This window comes from Limulus polyphemus, unplaced genomic scaffold (genome assembly GCF_000517525.1).
Source record: "Limulus polyphemus unplaced genomic scaffold, Limulus_polyphemus-2.1.2 Scaffold1946, whole genome shotgun sequence".
Classification (NCBI taxonomy): Eukaryota; Metazoa; Arthropoda; class Merostomata; order Xiphosura; family Limulidae; genus Limulus; species Limulus polyphemus.
Window position 1 is genome coordinate 183,135 of NW_013667556.1, and position 23,166 is coordinate 206,300.

The window sequence follows — 23,166 nt, forward strand, 5'->3', positions numbered from 1 at the left end:
TAAAAAAATCCTTGATATAAAAAAAAATTGAATATTATAAAATCTGCAGAATTGAATTATGGAAAATCCGTTATTAAAACCAAAACAACTTTTATGAAGTTTAAATTCGCAGGCCTGTGTAATGAGCCGTAATGACTCTATTCTTGTGAGGTTATTATGAGTAAAATATCTGCCTTTATATTTCTTCACTACTTAGAAATTAATACGTTAAAATTATGGTATTTTCAAAGAAATTGCGAACGTACAATAAAACCTATTAATCCACGTATATTAAATCATACATAAATCAGGTTTGTTTGTGTCTTGTACAATCTACAAACTAAAGTAAAATTTAAACCTACAGAAAGTATTAGGTACGATATGTTTACAACATGTTTTTGATTGCCAGCCATTTAAACTGAAACCACTGTTTCCAGACAAATAAACGGACTATTACAAGTTTTTCAAGTAGTAATATTAGTGTCAGCCCACACTATGACATTTTAAAACTTTTTTCCTTCACAATAATCATTATCTGATGTGCAATAACATAAAATAAAAAAAAACACACAATCCCTTTGAATTGTGGGTCGAAACCTTAAGATCGTAATTTGTTTACAGCAACGTGACTTTACATGATACTTATAGTTATGTCTGAAATGGCAGATTGGAAACGCAGTAAAATTAAACTTATACGAGAAAGTGTTCCTAATGAAGATAAAAGTTACGAGAGCTCGAAGCAAAGCGATTCTATCTCCCAAAATATATATAACACACATTTTAGATCGTATTATTTCAATAAATTTTCTGCTTTAATGCCAATGGTCTAGGCCTTTTTTAGTTCCGTAAGTGACTTCTTGGTTTCTCTGTGTTTATTATATCTTATTACTATATGGCCAGACAATCAAACATTTGGTACAAAAGGATGTACGTTTTATTGATGTATTGTTTTTACCCATCAATATATTCATTTTATGTAACATCAGTCATAGTCATAATCTAAAAATGTGTAGCTTCATCTACATCTGTTGCTAATAGACCACCCCAGGTTGTCTGTGTATCATATTGCTTTACTGAATGTCATATCGTCTACTATAAAAAAACTAAATCAAAACGTTCGGTTGTAAGCCTATTTCGTAAGTAGAATGCTGCTATAAATTTCACAATAATGTTCAGTCTTCTTGAAATAAAATATTTTTTTACCTAAAAGTAGATGATTATATAAGTTACGTTTCAGTTGCACGAGAACAACCTGGATTGATCTAGCTCTAAGCTATTAGACGGTCTAACATTAGGTTTAAGCTGTTGTAGCCTTACATAAATCATTTGAATCATAAATGAGTCAGGTAGCATTCTAATATGTTCTAAAGTTCGATTTACGTTTGGGGACTGTGTAAGAGAAGGTAATTTTGTGTTTTATTCCAATAGTTAACACGGTGTTAGCTACGACATGACACATTGCCATTTTCTAAGTTATATGGATCTTCTACTTAAAATTTTATTGATACAGTCAGTGTAATATGTTGTTTAAAATGTTAAAAATACGAAAGAATAATCATGTCTTCTTTAACTATTACGAGTGGACCAAGTCCAAACACAGTAAAAAAGCATACATTACGATACTAAATGTGTTAGTCTCCACAGACCCATTCAGGCAAAGAGAGCAGTCAACATCAAGACTCATCAGTCCACATTTGTCCAAAGCTCTTCATCCAGGTTCCATGTTTAAGGCACCAAGAGAGCTAATGCCTTACAATCACACCTGTGATCTGAGCCAATGCTTTACATTCATATCCGTGAGCTGTAGTCGGCCATGAAACATTTCAGTGTGATGGATTTATGTGCCTAAAATTTTAATTTATCTCCAAAAGTGAAGAATTTTGTATCAGATGTGAGGTTTCTCTTCGCAACACATTTCATTTCAAATTGGCTAAGGAGTGATTACTTTTGGATGTCCAGGTAATCCTACCATATCAAAGCATCCAGTTATCGTCCATTTTGTTAACGTAAATACAAAATATAGTAGATTTGGGTCTAAAATATCTCCGACAATCAATCCACGCTTGTTGCTTTCAATAGCTATTTCCCTTTGAAGTTATAAAAACCTTTAAAAAGCTAGCTCCTTTTTGAACTCCAACCGGTGCAGATGTTGACTCTTAAGCCTAGGTGCAATTCACATCCACTTTCAATCGTGACGAACATGTAAGAAATTGAAGTATTATTTTCCAAAGCATTCCGTTAGATAATATAGGAGCTAAATGTTAATATAAATGATTAATATGAAAAAGAGAAAACATTTCACTAGAAAAATTGGATACTCACCTGCTTTCAATGAGGAATTTGTCACCACTCACTTCTCTGCAGACTCCCTTACTCGAAATGGTACCATTGTAAATGTAAATTGGATCCTGGACTCCCTTCTGGAACCAGCTGCCTGACCATCTGTCCGGAAACTGACAACTACCTAGAAAGATAATCATTTGAAATTAAAGGCCAATTATAATACCTAAAACATGATTTTTCATTTCCATTTATAGAATATTCGCATGGGCACATGTCTAGAATCGAACACCATTCCCGTTCACTCAAGCACAAAGAAATCGTACCGTTTTCTACTGATTATGAATTAAACACACAGAATTTAAACAATCAGCATAAAACAACAAACTGGAGCACACGATGTTCCTTCTTTAACATCTAATCCAGGGCGAGAAAATAATTAATTCAGTAGCAGTTAGAAAAATTATTAACAAAAATCTTAAATGACTATCAGTTAGAAAAATTAATAGAAAATCCATTATTGTCCATTATTCGAGACAAAGATTAATTATCACCTACAGAATGTTATTACTGGCAACAGAACACTTGTGAGATTCAAGGAAAACAGCGAATGTTGATTGTTGTATCACTAAGCAATTGTTATTTCTGTAACTCTCACAATCTGACAAAAAATACATATTTGGCCCTATGAATATCAAATACTTTAATTTAGTGGACCCACAGGACTACATAATACGTTTTAGCTGATAATTTCTCTTCATGCTCTTACTAAATAGAATAAACAACACTATCGTGGCAAAGCTATTATCTATCTGTTATTTAATGCTAATTTTACAAGGGATTAAATGAAATAGACACATCATAATTCATTTAGTTCTCACGATAAGGTTGTGGTAACTGGACCTCCATCGTTCTCATAGTTAGTAGTCTATACGGTCTCTTAAGATTACTTATTATTTTCTAACAGGAGAACCCGGGATCGAACCCTCGCTCTGCTACCTCTTAAAGTCTTACCTTTAAAATGACAGCGGAATTAACAGTAGAAATTTAGATTTTGTTGTTGTTGTTAAGCACAAAGGTTTTTAGCGGTGTGGAAATTTAGAATAAACTAATCAGTAATTACTGTTTAATAAAAATAATATAACAAATAGTAACTAGTTATTAAGTAGACAAGAGTGGTATTATAAGATGCTCAAGTACTTTCTTAGATTATCTTATTTAAATATCTACAAAAAATATTGAATGTAACTATTTGGGCTTATAATTTCCAAAACGTTTCTATATGAATAGTGCATGCTTTTTATTAATAACAGACGTAACAAACTGTAACCCTCAATAATTATTACTACGATTGACTAATTTAACCAAGTTGGTTTTTAAATATTATTTTATAAAAGTACATGTAATAGCGTCAAGAGTATAGGGAGACACTATCATTAATAAAACACGTAGGAAAACTTGCTTCGCTTGTACGTACTTACTTTCAATTCTTTCAGATTTAGTTGAATTTATGTGCTACATCTATTCTAGCCATTTTATACGAGCCCGAGAGAAATGTAGGAGTGGAATCTCCGGGGTACTCATAACCCAATTGGTCTTCCTTCCCAACATGGAAAAATCAAAGGATGAAGATATGTTATAAAGTTCAGGAGGAAGATGTTGTCTGTGAGTGATGATGATCCACTAATTTTACCTATAGCTAGGGAAAAAAACGAATTCACACTTTCAATCCCTTCTTCAGCATGCAGTGAGTGATCTGGGGCTATGACCCCTGTAATTTGGCATCACTGCTAGTGTTTAATAGAAACTGCTGCTCAGATCACATTAGAAATGAGTTAGTGTCTGTTGTTTTTAGGACTAAGAGTGAATGATGCAAGCGTTGGGCTAACAAGCTGACTGGATTTTAGAAGCTCGAAGGAAAAGCTGCATTTGTACTGTACTTTCATATTTTGTATTTTTTGTAAAGCTACTTTTGAACCACTGACCAGACGGAAGTCAATTAATCAGCACCGCCTTATAATCCACACAAAGGGATCGACAACCTATCTTATAAGGCTTAAAGTGCGAGGAATATTTTGTGGTATGCAAGGATTCTAACCGGGTTAGTCAGATCCGAAATCAAGTAATCTACTTCAGGGTCAACTCACGACCTCTGTAGCTCTAGCATTCTGTCTTAGTTATTGCTACTGTATGCCTTCTGTTATGAAGATCATTACGCAATGAAACAATGAAGATATCTCAGGATAGTGAGACGTGAAAAACTGCCATTTCCTTGATGAACTGCAGCTGTCACTAGCACAGTACGTATTCAAAACGTCACGTCAGTAAATCCATTATCTTGCAGCCAATAGAGCATCCACTTAAACGTCACGTCAGTAAATCCATTATCCTACAGCCAATAGAGCATCCATTGAAAAGTCACGTCACTAAATCATTATCTTGCAGCCAAAAGAGCATCCACTGAAACGTCGCGTCACTAAATCCTTTATCTTGCAGCCAATAAAGCATCCATTGAAAAGTCACGTCACTAAATCATTATCTTGCAGCCAATAGAGCATCCACTGAAACGTCACGTCACTAAATCCATTATCTTGCAGCCAATAGAGCATCCACTGAAACGTCACGTCAGTAAATCCATTATCTTACAGCCAATAGAGCATCCACTTAAACGTCACGTCAGTAAATCCATTATCTTACAGCCAATAGAGCATCCATTGAAAAGTCACGTCACTAAATCGTTATCTTGCAGCCAAAAGAGCATCCACTAAAACGTCACGTCACTAAATCATTATCTTGCAACCAATAGAGCATCCATTACTAGTACGATAGATACAGTTTTTATGTTTGTTACATCACCGACCATAGCCGTCGTATTTCCTCGTTTATTTCCAACGACATTACGTTAATAATGTGAACTACAGTATATAGTGGAAAATACTATCAACATTTAAAGATGTTAGTACAAAGCGTTCAAAGATTCAAGTTTATCTAAAAAGAAATTTAAGAGAAATATATATATAAAAGTTTTATTTCTGAGCGAATTTAAAAGATGAGGACGTTAATTATCTGATGACAGACAAAGCCAAATTTCACAGACGCGTACATGGAGAAGACACCGAACAAAACACTTGGCATCATCATCATCTGGCACTCAATGAGAGTTCCATTACGATGTTTACACACAACTGCGCCACCGTTTTATTATGCTGATCTGTTTTTTTCTATTTATAAATCAGTTCGTGTTTTAACGAATTAACTGTCTGATGACTTGATCATGAAACACTTACTTTTTTTACCAATTGATTCTTATCAGTAGAACTATCAAAACGTAGGAATTATGAACATAAATTGGAAATTTCTTATGAAAATTAAAACACAAACAACACGAAATATTTTTGTTCCTCAGCACAAAGCTTCGCAATAGGCTGATTATTAGGACTGTGTTAACCGAATGATTCAGCCCTTAATCTGAAAGTTATAAGCCTTTAAACCTATCGCTGAATTACAAGAGAAGGGCATATCAGAAGAAGATACCCTCTTTATGTCTACCAAATGAATGAAACCACACGGTTAAACATCCACATACGTGCTAACCTCAGGCATCGAAACCCGAATTTTAGTGTTATAAGCCCTCAAGCGGTGAGACACGAGGTGGGCTATGAAAGAAAGAGATACTCTCTTCATGCCAACTAAGCGCATGGGATCACACACACATGAATTTTCAGACGCACCTGCAAAACATAAGGGAGCATCTCGAACAAGGATGGATTAAGGGTGACTCGGGCCCCTGGCGGTAGCTCGACCATAGCCTCCATACTAACACTGACATCTTGCGCTATATTTTATTATTATAACGTACTGGTAAGTTATGCCTCCCTTTAATTCTGGGCCCTGGGCGGCCGCCTCGTACGGCCCTGTTCTCGAACGAATCAACCATACTTTTCGGTTTAATTTTATTTACTAATGTAATTTCAGATGACTTCTTCTATAAGGCACAAGCCTCTGTTACGTGATCTGTCACCAGAAGAAACCAGCTACCAGTTCGCCGAGTCTTTGGGTTTAATAATATCGAATAAGAGCTGAGACAACACTTTCATAATATCACAACTACAAAACAAAATATGAATATTATGTTATTAACACATTAAACTAGAATTAAATCACATACAAGAAGCTTTACAATGATTTCAAGTAAAGTAAATGTTTTATTATTAACATATCTTGGTCTAATAATATAAAGCCGTTTTAGATAATATACTAGTCACACATGTGGTTATAAAAACACTTTATGTGATACAATTATCAGTGGCTTAGTTCAAAACAATATTCTTCCCTGTGTCAGACAAGCAATGCAACAATGGCTTAGGTCAAAACAATATTCTTCCCTGTGTCTGGCAAACACACCACACTTCGTCTAAGTTTTCCTTCTTTCTTGATACTGTTTTTAAGTTAAGCCCCAGTCCGACGATGATCCTTAATAGGATCACGATGATTATCTAACTGATCCCAAAATAGTTTCACGTTACGTGTAAATATTTACAATTGTCTACTATGACATGATCAATAAAATAATATGTGGTGCGATCTCATGACTGAGATACACATAAGTAAGGGATTTCATTAAAATACGTCAGTGCTATTCTTAAAATGTCTTCCCTAATAAAGGAACTAGGAATGTAGAAACAGAAAGGATAAAACCAAAATGTTGCGTCAGTACAACTAAAATGGTCTATTTTAAAGATTGTGACAACAATATAGTCAAGACAAAATTGGTTTTTGAGGATTGTAACATCAAAATAATAAAAAAACTTTATTTTAGGATTGTAGCATTAAAATAATAAAAATAAAAAACTCTATTTCAGGATTGTAGCATCAAAATAACAGAAACAAAAACTTTATTTTAGGATTGTAGAATTAATATAGTCAAGACATAAATTTTATAAGGATTGTAGCATCAATATAACCAAAAGGGAATATTTTTCAAGATTTTATCAGTAATATAGTCAAAACAAATGTTGTTTTTAGGTTTGTAGCATCAATATAGTCAAGGAAATAATATATTTTAGAAATGTAGCATCAATATAGCCAATATAAAATTGTATTTTAGGATTGTAGCATTAATGTAGTTAAGAAAAAAATGTTTTTAGTATTATAGTATCAATATAATCAAGACAAAATATGTTTCTTAGGATTATACCATCAATATAGCCAGAACAAAGTTGTTTCTTTAAGGAACATAAAATCATTATAGCTAAGATAATATTATTTTATAGGATTGCAGCATATTATAGCTAAGACAAAAATGTTTTAGTGTTGTAACATTAATATGGTAAAAAAAATGCTTTAGTATTTTAGCATTAATATGGTCAAAACAAAAATGTTTTAGTATTGTAGCATTAACAGAGTCAAGACAAAAATGTTTTAGTATTGTAGCATTAATATGGTCAAAACAAAAATGTTTTAATAACTTAGCATTAATATGGTCAAAATAAAAATGTTTTATCAATGTAACATTGATATAGTCAATACAAAAATGTATTAACATTATAGCACTGATATAGTCAAGACCAAAATGTTTCAGTAACTTAGCATTAATATAGTCACAACAAAAATGTTGTTTAGGAGAGTAGCATCAATATAGCCAAGACAAAATGCTTCTGTAGGTTTTTACCAACAGTTTAATCAAAACAAAATATGAATTTCAAGGAACAATAGAACCAAAACAAATCAAACTGCCTTTCTGACATTTAACAAATTACTTCTTTAAGGAAATGTTAATGACGAATTCAGATTCCATCATATAAGTTTATAAAATACACTTGTAATTTCTGTAAAATACAAAAATAAGGCCATTTTGTATTTTACTCAACAAAATGGAGAAGATATATGTACATTAACATTGTTTGCCATTAATTATTTTAAGATACCCTAATGAGACTCACCATATTGATAATGAACAGGCAAACAGTGTCGTTTCAGTATTTAATCCTGTATTTCTTATTGTAAGTAACTGGACAACTTTGATAACCAAGAAAATATACACGTACTGCTATTGTATTTTGTATATGAGAATATATCATATAGATGAATTATATTTATTATACATTAAAAAAAGTAATTACTAGAATATATTGGTTGACTCTTTGAAAGGATAGATGGCACGGTTTCAAAAGAAGAGCGCGGGAAAAACGTTCTCTGCAAAAGACAGTGTCAATTTCAACGTGTGTAACGGACTTGTATAATATTTATGCTTATAAAGAATATTAAAAATAAAATTATTATTGAATCTTAAATTCAAAGATACCAAAGCTAGTGATATATTTTAGCCACATTAATGTTTTAACTTCCTGTTGAGTTCAAGTTAACTGTTGAGCTAATCTCGAACATAAATCAACAACGAATGTGTATATTTATACTTATATATATACATATATTGATTGTTATACATTTTTGCATAAATATGTGTTAGTTTAGTGTAACGAAGGCATATTTTATGCCTCACAGTGTTACTTAAAGAGATCAATTTATATGACATAATTGGGGACAGTTTTAAACACAGCTATTATCTATATTAATAGTGTGATTAAACAACAGCAACAACAAAAAAAAACATCAACTGCGTAATATGTCGTGTACCACAAGAACCATGACGTTTATTAAAAGCTAAAATATATAAAATAGCAAACTATACCATACTATTATATTTGGACATTGAAAAAAAAAAGAACAAGCTGCCTCACGCTACCGTGAGTTTGATTAATATCCGAGCTTTTGTGAGCACGTGCAAGGAAGCACGGCTCGTGAGCTGTCTCTAAATTTCATACAGTTCCAAACTACCATAAATTCAAAGATAAATTTGAAAGTAGAATATTTTAATTAATAGTAAATTCTCAATTCCACCGAGACTTAACGCTATTTAATTAAACTGTTTATTGATACCTTTAGAAAATTATTTTCTGATGTAAATAGTATACAATTTAATTGCTTTATTGTGGAAAAGGTAATTATATGAATAAATCTAACCATATACTTTACAGACTGTTTACAGACTCAGTGGTGGTCTTATAACGCTAAAATCCAGAGTTCGGTTCCTGCGGCCGGGCATAGTATAGATAGCTCATTGTGAAGGACAGAACTTAAAAGCAAATATATTCTTGTCTTTTCGGGCAGAAAAATGTCTGTCTCGAACTTACATTTGACTTACCGCCTTTAAAACTAGCTTATTTCACCCAGTTTTATGCACACACACCAGTGGCTCAACGGTAAATCTGAGAGCTTATAAAACTAAAAATCGGGTTTCGATACTCGCAGTAGGCAGAGCATAGTTAGCTAACTACGTGGGCTTTTTGTTGAACGACAAACAATCAGTTATATGCTCTATTTTGTACCCTGAAAGTCTGGAAGTTATCATCAGTTAGACAACAATACACTTATTACTAAACAAAACAAAATTATATGGATTTGTGACTTGGACATTTAGCCCAGGTAAACTGAATCTAAGTGCTTGCAACCTTTGTGACTTGGACATTTAGCCCAGGTAAACTGAATATAAGTGCTTGCAACCGATTAGCTTTGACGAGATAAATATTTAAAATTTTATAAAATCCCTTAACGATTAGTTTGTGGAAATTAAACAATGGTAAAAGCCACTTAAAGGATTGATTAAATGCGATCAGTAAAATGTTAGTCCTTATTTAACGAGTGATAAACCGAATATTAATTATTCAACTCTCAAACTACTGACTAGTTTTTAAACCGTTTACTAGTACTGATGTCCTCATATTGCATGGTGTTTGATAATTTTGTGATTATATTATAGATTTTTTCTTTCTACCAAAGATAGACTTGAAATGTAACCTGTGACGTGAAGGTCCAATGTATACTTTGATTCGCCACAACCTGTACTGTGGACTGTAGTTTCAGCTATTCAAGTTTCGTCAGCAGAACTTAGACCTCTATGTCACAGATTATATTTTCAATTTTACCTTTGGTGGAAAGAAGTGTAATATAACCACCAAACAGTTGTTACACTGTGTAATACCGAATAATGCTAGATTATTATTCACATACCTAAATGAATTTGGGATACTAAATGATGAGTTAAACTGACTTAAACCTTCCATAAGTATTAAACAATTTTGTGTTTTTGCACGAGAGCTAAATGGCCAAATCAGAGATCCATATAACTTTGTTTAGTTGGAATACTTTGTTCTGTTAACACAGATTACAACCGTTATACTCTGGTTTTGTGACATCATAATCACTGTTATTTCATATGGTAGGCTTTCATGTGATGTACAGACAAATTTTGTAAATTTTCGCGTCTCGAAATGGAGATTTGTTCATAAGAAGATATTTAACTTAAGATTTACCATAAATTATAATTGATTTGTATCTTTTACAATTTAGATATATAGCTTGTTGACTGGAGATGGTAACAATTATTATGTAAAATTAAATTATAGTTATTAATTAAAACTGTCATACAAGTACAATAATAAACAGTTTGTGGTGTTATTTAAGACTGTGTTTCTAAGAGATTAGAATTTGTCTCGGTTTATTCACCTAGTCAAAGGCAACACGACAAAATACGCTTCCAGTTCAGTTAGTAAGATCACTAAGGACAGTATCTGAGACACATTTCTTTATGTGATTTGATGATACGGGTTCAATTCAACAGAAGATGACAAAGTTGCGTTTTATCGGTTTTCGATTCCAAATGATTTGATCGCGTGCGGAACAAACACGAATACCATGGATATGAAAAAAAGGATGATTCGTAAAGATATGCATGAACAAAGCTGACATGGATAATAGAAGCTTCATATCGTTCACTGCGAAGTATAATGTTGAAATGTAATATATAACTATTCTATTTAAATCCAGATAGAGGGAGACATTCTGACTTCACTTAGATTACTTATCAAATGTAAAATAAAAATACAACAACATATATATCAATTTAAAGAACACGTGTTACTCCGAATACACGGTATATCTATCTATATCCTGTAACAACCTGTCTTTTGATGCAGATAATTGGAAGGAAATTGTGTTCATTTGAAACACTGTAATAGTAAAATAGAAGTGATTTTATCAAAGTGGCGAGGAGAGAGTAAGTGTATGACTTGGATTGTTAAGTTGTAAAATAAGTTGTTTGTAAATGGAATTTGTAAGTATATTCTTGATAAACAAGAACAGAATATATTTTCAACTAAAGTTCAACCTTCATCATTTAAATAGTGGTTGTAAACGTAGAATTGTAATAGATCGTATCTGTTCAAATGTTCTGCACAGATAAAAGGCTTAGCGATTTTGAATGTGAATAGTACTTAATATAAATTTCCGATTTATGCTCTCGTGGTCAGTGAAAGTGAACTTTGAACTCTTCTGTTGTTCAAATGTCAAATACATGCATATCGAAATGTAGAAATGCGTTTGCGCATGAATATGAGACATAATTTCTGTCATATTTGAAAACTTTTAGCACATGATTTTAAAACGACTTCTTTTCTTTTGACAAAATATCTCTCTCTGTGACAAACTTCAAAATCTTCCAATATAACTATCATGGATGCAAACAACTGTTTTTTAGACGACTTTTTATGTGAAAAATAATATTCCACTGTTTATTAATATAAAGCTGTTATTTCAATAATCATTAATCTCAAAAAAAGAAAAACATAGTTTTTTGAAGGAAAGGAGCCGTTACTAACAAATCACACGATGAGTGTTTGCTGTCCAGTATTTATCTTATTGATAGGACAATGTAGTGAGTGACTGATTCGTTAAAACATTTTCTGTAATATAACTATGCATGGGTTTGTTTTTTTGTTGAAAGTTACACAAAGCTACTCGAGGGTGATCTACGCTAGCTGTCTCTAATTTAAAAGTGATATACTAGAGTGAATCTTGATAAAGGAGTTAGCACAAAGGATCACATATAAAGTGTAATAAACTTAAAATAAGACTCAAAACTCGGTCGCTTTCGAATAGTTGGCTATTCTTCTTGTTCTCCTGAAGAATACTAGAGTGAAGTCAGTTAGTCATCAACAACCGCCACCAACTCTCGGTGACTTTTTTACCAACGAAAAGAGAGACTGGCCGTTACAATATAACACCTCCATGGCTGGAAGTAAGAGCACGTTTGGTGACGGGATTCGAACTCGCGACCGCATATTACGAGTAGAGCGCCCTAAACACCAGACAATGCTAAATCCTATCCGTACGAAGAGGTAGTGTTTATACCGTCACAGCAATCGTTTCTCATCATAGTGGATAATGGCTCCATGCCTGTGGAGTGACGCCCTTTGTCGCAGTTTTTGGCACCGATACTAGCATCAAAATTTTATCCAAATAAACTTTATGTGTCTCTCTGCAGGAGAAAGATAAAAAGGTTAACTATTGCGACTAGATACAACGCTATTGTTTTCGACACCTTGCACTTATATACAGTGTGTTATATTACACGTATATTTACGAAAAGCATTACATTCAATGCACTTATATATAATCTATCAACATAAGATCAGTGGTCTATCATTATCATGGATGAGACTAATTTTCACAACATTATCACAAACTATATATTTATAAAAACAAATACCACGAAAGGAAATAAATAAGGTCCACATGTAAGGATGAGAGCTGTATATTTAGAACCTGTGGTACTAAATTTTATGTTTTATGATATATATTACTTGATGATCAACACAGTCATATTATGTTTTATTGTATATATATTACTTGATGATCACCACAGTGCATGTTATATTTTATGACATACAGTACTTGATGATCACCACAGTGCATGTTATATTTTATGATATATAGTACATGATGATCAACACAATGCATGTTATATTTTATGATATATAGTACATGATGATCAACACAGTGCTTGTTATGTTTCATGATATATAGTACATGATGATCAACACAGTGTATGTTATGTTTTATGATATGTAGTACTTGATTATCAACAGAGTGCAAGTTATGTTTATGATATTTGGTACTTGATGATCAACACAGTGCTTGTTATGTTTCATGATATATAGTACATGATGATCAACACAGTGCATGTTATGTTTATGATATTTGGTACTTGATTATCAACACAGTGCATGTTATGTTTTATGATATATAGTATTTAATGACCAACACAATTATCCTTCCCTTTCAATCTCCGATTTATTGGTATTTTCATGTTTTGTGCACTACAAGTTTTTCGTGAACTGACCCATAATTAAAGTAAAAAAAAGATTCTTAACATCAGGGAACGAAGTTGATTAACACCACGATTACTACTATATAAAGTTTATTCATAAACGTGGCCGCTTGTTAACACCACGATTACTACTATATAAAGTTTATTGATAAACGTGGCCGCTTGTTAACACCACGATTACTACTATACAAAGTTTAATGAGGAACGTACGTAGTTTGATACGAAGTTTAACATAGAATAGAACAAGCTGTTAAGATACTTCTACAATTGTAACATCATTAAAATATTGTTGTTGAAATTCGTTCACCTCCGATTTTAATCTGTTAATCATCAACTCGTCATGTTATTTAAAAATAAATTAAACAGACATCTACACTATGATGTATGAATTTACTACATTTGCGAAGCTCGTGATCACGTATATTGGATTTATGATATATATAGTACTTGATGATCAGTATAAACTAATCGATATATGAATCTGCTACATGCATAACCTTAAAGAATAGCATTAACTAATTAGTTAATTATAAATTATATATGTAACCTTAAATATTAATGTTAACTAATTAGTTTTTGTACTTTTGTAAATCATATATGTAACCTTAAAGATTAGTGTTTGTATTTCTATTCGTCTCATGTGCATCCTTAAAGAATAATGTTAATTAATTAGTGTTGTATATTTTCATCTGCCACATTTATACCTTAAAGTACTGACTAACTAGTCACGACTCTCAAACTATTTGCGGTATGTCCTTTATAGTTTTTATTCACGGTATTTAAGCTTTCTTGCAGGTATTATGTGTTAGGTCGATAAATCCTGGTCTATATGAAAAGTTTTACGTGGTCAAACAAACAAAAACACGTAGACGTAAGTATATTTAATAAAACTACATGTTAAATAAACAATGAAGTATAGTAATGGTATTTATAATAGCGTACAAAGTATGAAACAGTTATGAGCGTTCAGTGTATGACACGGTTTTACGAGTTAAAAAAAGGAACTCACAAAACGAAAACTCGTACTAAACAAAAAAGTAGCTAAAAGGTGTTTATAGGAGTATATGAAACGAGCCGAAGCTAAATTATTGCAATGTAAAGTAAATGTCAAGTTGTAATGAAGGCAAACTTAGCTGATTATGCAGAAGCGTCTGAATACGTGTTCACAAAGTGTTAAGAATCTGATTATAAAACGAAATGCGCATGAATGTTTTAAACCTAAATAAATCAAGAAAGGCCATAGCATATTCATTTAGTGTAATATTCATTTTTTTAGGAAATTGCACCATGATTAAGTCTTGTCTGCGTGAAATAATTTACTAATAAAATAAAGTTGAAATCGAAGCCAGTCGTCACATGATGACAACGACATTGTGCCATCGTGTAGCATACTCATTGCTTTAAAAGCTTTTACTAAACAAAAAACAGGTAAGATGATTCTAAATGGAAAAGCCAATATGCAATCCGGACTCCTCGGACAAAGGACTTTCTAACGACATGAGATTTGTAGCGTTTGATTGAGACATTTGTGAGGAAAGTTCCGGACAGACAAACGCAAGCGTATCATTTATATAGATCAGTCTTTTGTATTTTTATATGCCACATATATATCTTTAAAGAATACTATTAACTAACTGTTGTTTTGTACTTTTATCTGCCACATATCTAATCGTAAAGAGTAGTATTAACTAATTAATATTCTATACTTCTATCGCCATATATATGTGTAACCTATGATAAAAAATATTATGTATAATCCTTCACAAAGCTGGGAATCAAAACTACATTAATAATAATAGTCCGTCATCTGTACCGACGCTACTGACACACACGGAGGAGTTACAGGATAGATCCTGCGACTGACGATACTTGGTGTATGAGTTTTTATTCATTTCTATCAATACTTCTTGACCTACGTGTTTTTCTAACATCATTAATGTATGAGTTTTTATTCATTTCTATCAATACTTCTTGAACCTACGTGTTTTTCTAACATCATTAATGTATGAGTTTTTATTCATTTCTTTCAATACTTCTTGAACCTACGTGTTTTCTAACATCATTTATGTATGAGTTTTTATTCATTTCTATCAATACTTCCTGAACCTACGTGTTTTTCTAACATCATTAATGTATGAATTTTTATTCCTTTTTTTCAATACTTCTTGAACCTACGTGTTTTTCTAACATCATTAATGTATGAGTTTTTATTCATTTCTATCAAGACTTCTTGAACCTACGTGTTTTTCTAACATCATTAATGTATGAGTTTTTCATTCATTGTTCACGCGAGTAATTAAGAAACTGAATGTAAAATGGCAAACAATAATCATTACTAAGATAAAGCATGGTTACTTAAGCAACTGTTTGTATTTTCCTGGTTTAATATCTACAGTCAGAGAATAAGTTGTACATAATGCTGCATTTGATTGGGTAATAAGAAAAATCTGTATGTATGTTTGTTTTGCTTTATAGGCGTTATTTCTTGTTTGTTTTTAAGCACAAAGGTACACAATAAGCTATTAGGTATCAAAACGCGGTTTTTAGCGTTATTAGCTTTCAGATTTACCGCTGAGCCACTGGAGAGGGTCAATAGTGATTAAAGATGTGAATTATAGTGTGTACGTCAACAAATCAGACAAAACCACATTTCTGTTTGTATCTATTTATAAACAAAAGTGGAGAAGTAGGTAATATTATATAAAAGCAACATACTTATCAATATCTTAACAAAGTAATGTGGCGTATAATACATTACATCAATATGTCGATAGTTCGGGTATTATCATAGTACATGATGTGTTGTATACTAAAGTGTTCAATCAGAAACCTAAGTATACTGTGTCAGTTACTATCTTGGATAGTTGAAAGTTGAACGTAGAAAAACTTTATAAGTTACTTGGAAATCTTATGCAGGGCTTATGTTTATGAGCTTACATATCTGTAAACTCGCAAATGTTTGTGTTTCTCGCGAATGTATTGACTAAGACATTATCCAATAAAAGTATTTCGTAAAAAAATTGCGATTCGTGCATTTTTCTCAGACCATATAGTAATTAATAAATCAATGAACGTGAGGATTGATTTTTATATTTTCTTGTGCGAAAAGAAGAATACAACTAAAATACCCTTTGTTTGATATTTCCATAAATTATTTATATTTTATATTAAGGCTTTATGAGTTTATTGTCCGTTGAACGTTTGTTTTGGAATTTCGTATGTCAAGTTTTCTTGAAAAGCGTTAAATAGTGCAAAATAAAAACATTGAGTGTTTGGTTATATGTAAATTAATTCAATTATTTTATGTTATGGACAACAACAACTCCCTCGAAAAATCAAACTGTAAAGCCGAGTATTTACAGCAATATGCAATTCTTAGCTGTGAAATCTGGATTTTGGAAAGAATTAAGAGAAGAAAATACTTCGACTTTCGTTAGTTAAGCAGACATAGTAGAGATATTACAGACACGTGAATAACGAACATACCAGAACTGTAGCAGCAGCTGCGGTAAAGGATAAGACATGTTGTTAGCAGAGAGCAGCTGTGATATCTCTTCAAGTTATCCGTTCGTGAAACTTTCACAGAATGATCTTTTTTTTGCATAACTCTATCTCCAATTTTTGTTTTAATTTTTCTGGGACGAACCCTGTTTTCTTTATTGGTTTATAGGATAAAATTGTTTTAAGTTGTATTTTTTTCGATATGTGTTTCGTTAGATCGATATTTGAATATACAGTGATCAATAAATTGTCGTTATTATCTTACAAGTGAAACTGAAGGTACATTTTCTGGACATAAATATTTTCTAATATTCATACGAACTTCATATCTAAATTCCTAATTGTCCTCTGATTATTTACTTAATCTCTTAATTTCACGTACGTTAAAAAAAACAACTTGAAGCATCTCATCACAGTCGTTGTCGATGAAAAATGATAACTTAAAAAACTGAACAGGGGTAATGGAGAGAAAACAGAGAGAGTTGAATGACAATTTACGGAAGAGGAAAGTTAAAATAAAGTGAATGATAAATAAATGTACAATACTTTATTGGAGAGAGAGAGAGAGAGGGAGAATTAAAAACAAAGCTGGAAAGAGAAGAGTTGATACAGACACAGATACTGAGAGTGATAGTATACTTTTGTATTTTTTGCGAAGAATTGGAGAAGACGAAGATAGAGAACGAGGTGATGTTTCTCGTATCCCACACTCCTAGTTGGATGAAGATATGCTGATAATTCACTGGGAAGTCTATTTGAAATTTTAAAGATTGACTTAAGTTTATAGTTGTTTGTAACCAAATCTAGAGTATCATATGCTTATTCAGTTCGTAGGCTGAGGTATATGGCATTTATTTCAAACTTCATAGAATTGTAAAGGAGAAATTTAAAGTAATTCTAATAATAATAATATTACTTCTTTAAAGTACATTTTGACAGGAATCAGTTCATGTTTTAACAGATCGTAGATTTTACAGTAGGTATTAAAAGAGAACAAATTGTAAAGGTAACATCACATCAGACTATTGTGTTATGTTCACTTTACGTGACGAATGAAAACGTGACATTTTCAGTAACAGTAACATCACACCAAACTATTTTGTTACGTCACGTGACGTGAGGAATGAAAACGTGACATTTTCAGTAAAGGTAACATCACACCAGACATTTCCAGGTAATATATATATATTTACCTAAGTGTTCCTCGTAAGCTTCCAATGGCTCAGCTGTAATTCGATAGGCTTATAACGCTAAAAATGAGGTTTCGATACCTATAGTGAGACACAGTACAGATAACTCATTGTATAGTTTTATGCTTAACAACAAACAAACAAAGATACCGGTAATAAAATTTCATTGCGATTGTTGCGTTTAGAACAATTTCAGTGCTCCGTTGCTATTATGGCCAATTTTTCCCAAGTCTATCATTATAGCATCATAAATTGATAAAACTGTAAGAAAAAAATTGACGCGTCTGTGGTTGTATTGTAATTTTGAAGAAACTCTCGTTATCTTAATCTTCGGAGGAAGTTTCAGGAACGTATTTTGATGAAACAAAAGAAGAGGAACAAATAAACCAAAGCGTAGCGTCAATGATTCTAACTTTTTATGTCTAAACATCAGAGTAAACTCACCTCAACATTACATCTCGTAGATATTCACACAACTTATAGTGGTTCGACGGAGTAGAAACTAGAATTGCAAAGAAATGGAAACGCATTTCGAGTCTACCCGACCTTGTTAAATATCTGAACTTTAGAATAATCTAATTTAGACAAATTAAAGAACCGGAGGAACGAATAAAGTTCTGGAGAATCTACAAAGTTTCAGCGATGCCTGATTAGCTTTAAAGAACTTTGTTTTTGATGAAGCTATAAGTTGTAAGGATGGTAGTTCTAAACTAAGAGCAAAGTGACACGTGATACAAAGAGTGTCTCTTGTGTCACAATGCACGTGGACTCATGTAATTCCTCATTATTAAGTCTAGACGGAAATCACATTAAAATGATATCTTTAGAAGGCGTTGTCTCTTCTGTTGGAAAAATTAAATCTATATACACGGTTGAAAAAGAAGCATTTTCTATTTTCTGCGCCTTGTTATCTGATTGTCTGTCTGTCTTAAGTCCCCACAACAACCAAGCTGGCAATCATCTTAACTAGGGTAAGTCTCTCGTGTCCTACACTAGCAAGATATGAGCCTTAATGATGCAATTTAGACGAATCTTTAAAAAAAGACAAACCTTTTGCTAAAAACATGCGTGTACGAAAGGTCATAAAGCTGCTGACAAATTCTTATCGTGAAGTTAGGCTGTATGACTGCGCGAGTTTTAACAACATAACTTCCGCTGTTGCTGCTGCAGTGTTCCACTTTGGTGAGGATGCCAAGGGAAAAAAAAGAAAAGTATAAATACAATAATGCAGAGTCTCAGTAAGTACGAAGCGTTAAGATAGATATATACTATAATGCAGAGTCTCACTAAGTACGAAGCGTTAAGATATGATATATACATAATGCAGAGTCTCAGTAAGTACGAAGCGTTAAAAGATGATATATAGTATAATGCAGTGTCTCACTAAGTACGAAGCGTTAAAAGATGAGATATACTATAATGCAGAGTCTCACTAATAACGAAGCGTTAAAACGTGATATATACATAATGCAGAGTCTCACTAAGTACGAAGCGTTAAAAGATGATATATACTATAATGCAGAGTCTCACTACGTACGAAGTGTTAAAAGATGATATATACATAATGCAGAGTCTCACTAAGTACGAAGCGTTAAAAGATGATATATACTATAATGCAGATTCTCACTAAGTAAGAAGTGTTAAAAGATGATATATACTATAATGCAGAGTCTCACTATAAACGGGGCGTAAAAATATGATATATACATAATGCAGAGTCTCATTAAGTACGAAGCGTTAAAACGTGATATATACATAATGCAGAGTCTCACTAAGTACGAAATGTTAAAAGATGATATATACTATAATGCAGAGTCTCACTATAAACGGAGCGTAAAAATATGATATATACATAATGCAGAGTCTCATTAAGTACGAAGCGTTAAAAGATGATATATACATAATGTATAGTCTCATTAAGTAAGAAGCGTTAAAAGATGATATATGCATAATGCATACTCTCATCAAGTAAGAAGCGTTAAAAGATGATATATACATAATGCATAGTCTCATTAAGTAAGAAGCGTTAAAAGATGATATATCCATAATGCATAGTCTCATTAAGTAAGAAGCGTTAAAAGATGATATACATAATGCATAGTCTCATCAAGTAAGAAGCGTTAAAAGATGATATATACATAATGTATAGTCTCATTAAGTAAGAAGCGTTAAAAGATGATATATCCATAATGCAGAAGTTCTTTAAATACCTAGCTTTAGAAAATGACATTTACGTAACGAAGAATGTTACTAGATACTAATAAATAATATATAAATTACATACAAAACACAGAACAGACACTATAAGAGGACCTGAATAAAACACTTGAGCTCTCGGAATGAAATAGTGTGTAAGCTGTGTTTTGTTGTAATTAAAATGAAAGTGAATGTAATCTACGAGTCATAAGAAATCTTGGTAGAAAGAAAGATAAGTATAACAAATAAATCATTAGTTCAAAGATGGTTAGACAATGAGATAAGTATAACAAATAAATCATTAGTTCAAAGATGGTTAGACAATGAGATAAGTATAACGAAAAAATCATTAGTTCAAAGATGGTTAGACAATGAGATAAGTATAACGAAAAAATCATTAGTTCAAAGATGGTTAGACAATGAGATAAGTATAACGAAAAAATCATTAGTTCAAAGATTGTTAGATAGTGACTTAGGTATAACGAATAAATCATTAGTTCAAAGATGGTTAAATAGTGAGATAAGTGTAATGAATAAATCACTAGTTCAATAATGGTTAGATAGTGAGATAAGTATAACGAATAAATTATTAGTTCAAAGATGGTTAAATGGTGAGATAAGTACAAGGAAACAATCATTAGTTCAAAGATGTTTAGATAGTGAAATAAGTATAACAAATAAATAATTACTTTAAAGATGGTAAGATAGTGAGATAAGTATAACGAAACATCATTTGTTCAAGAATAGTGAGATAAAAATAACGCAAAAAATATTAGAACCAATAATCTATTCGCTATACTTATCTCCCTATCTAATGTTATCTCTATATTAGTAAGATATTGAGGTAAATATAACAATTAAACAATTAGTTCAAAGATGGTGAGATAGTGAGGTAAGTATAACGAATAAATAATTAGTTCAAAGATAGATAAATAATGAGATAAGTATAACGAAACAATCATTAGTTCAAAGATGTTTAAATAGTGAGATACGTATAACGAAAAAATCATTAGTTCAAAGATGGTTAGATTGTGAGATAAGTATAACGAATAAATCATTAGTTCAAAAAAGGTTAAATAATGAGATAAGTATAATAAATAAATCATTAATCCAATATATGTTAAGTAGTGAGATAAATATAACGAATAAATTATTAGTTCAAAGATAGTGAGATAATTATAACGAAAAAATCATTAGTTCAAAGATGTTTAGATAGTGAAATAAATACAACGAAAAAATTATTAGTTAAAATATGGTTAGATAGTGAGATAAGTATAACGAATAAATTATTAGTTCAAAGATAGTGAGATAAATATAACGAAAAAATTATTAGTTTAAAGATGGTTAGCTAGTGATATAAGTATAACGATTAAATTATTAGTTTAAAGATGGTTAGCTAGTGAGATAAGTATAACGAATAAATTATTTGTTCAAAGATAGTGAGATAAATATAACGAATAAATTATTAGTTCAAAGATAGTGAGATAAGTATAACGAAAACATTATTAGTTCAAAGATGGTTAGATAGTGAGATAAGTATAACGAATAAATCATTAATTCAAAGATGTATAGACAGTGAGATAAATATAACGAAAAATTATTAGTTCAAAGATAGTGAGATAAGTATAACGAAAAAATCATTAGTTCAAATATGGTTAAATAGAGAGATAAAAATAACGAAAAACTCATTAGTTCAAAGATGGTAAGATAGTGAGATAAGTGTAATGAATAAATCATTAGTCCAATAATGGTTAGATAGATACTTATCTCAAACGAAAAAATCATTAGTTCAAAGATGGTTAGATAGTGAGATAAGTATAACGAAAAAATAATAATCAGTTTAAAGATGATTAGATAGTGAGATAAGTATAACGAAAAAATCATTAGCTCTGAAATACTATTTATCACAACACTATTTTATTCTCGGACTTGGTGAGCTGTCGTAATGTTCATACGGGCATGGACATTAACCTGTTGTATATTTTGCACCACAGAATCTTAATTGATAGGCTCAAGATATGGGTTACGGGGGCATTTCATTGACGGACATCGTATGGGTTTTGTAGGGTTACTACTTGCACATGTTTTTATGTACCTTGATGCTTATTGAGGCCCATCTTTCATGCGAAATTTTTTAAAGACTTTAGGTTGGATGATAAAAGGTCAGTTTTAGCAGCTTTGGAAAACAATCTTTTTTTTTGTACTCATGATAAGAATCCTGGCGGATGTAAACGTGAATGTCATGAAAATGGCAGATATTCACCTTTTAGGATGACGTGATTAGTAAATCTACGAAAAAATTGCTATAAGATGGGTAACTGCCTTTTTTTTTTCAAAGAGAAGTAGAAAAAGTAATAATATATATTCTTCTATAAGAGAATGGAACATTGTAACTCCAGAAACACGCGTTATGCCGGATATCTTGCGTATATTGATCCTCAGTTCGCATGCTGGACAATGGACTGTCTTCGTGTATATGATGGATGACTTGAAATGAGATCCAAGTCACGAGCACCTTCGTTGGATAGGCAAGTTAGTTCGAAACTAGAAAAGTGGACAAAAGAAAAGACCGATAGCACGTGCGAAAAATCTCAACGGCTGTTAACTGTGACATACAATTACATTTGATGACTGGGCTGTTTTTCACTCAGGAAGTGAACCCTCCTGTCTACCATCTTTCCTCACTCTCTTGTTTTTTGTTTACGCTGTTTCTTTCACCTGTTATTAAGAGTGAGAGCTGAAAAGAAATGTTTCTGGAACTGATAAAACAACAATGCAAGTAAAGAAAGACTA

At 31.8% G+C, this 23,166-nt stretch overlaps 1 protein-coding gene across 1 annotated transcript in view; it reads right to left on the minus strand.

Annotated features, from left to right (window-relative positions):
- LOC106465445 overlaps positions 1 to 19,617 on the minus strand; it is a gene marked incomplete at its 5' end in the record, with an annotated part of 76,440 nt that extends 56,823 nt beyond the window's left edge. The window contains 2 exons of the mRNA XM_022393350.1: positions 2,302 to 2,443; positions 19,611 to 19,617. Coding sequence (XP_022249058.1) covers positions 2,302 to 2,443; positions 19,611 to 19,617 — 149 coding nt within the window. The remainder of the gene's footprint in view (positions 1 to 2,301; positions 2,444 to 19,610) is intronic.
- Between the last annotated feature and the right edge of the window lie 3,549 nt (positions 19,618 to 23,166).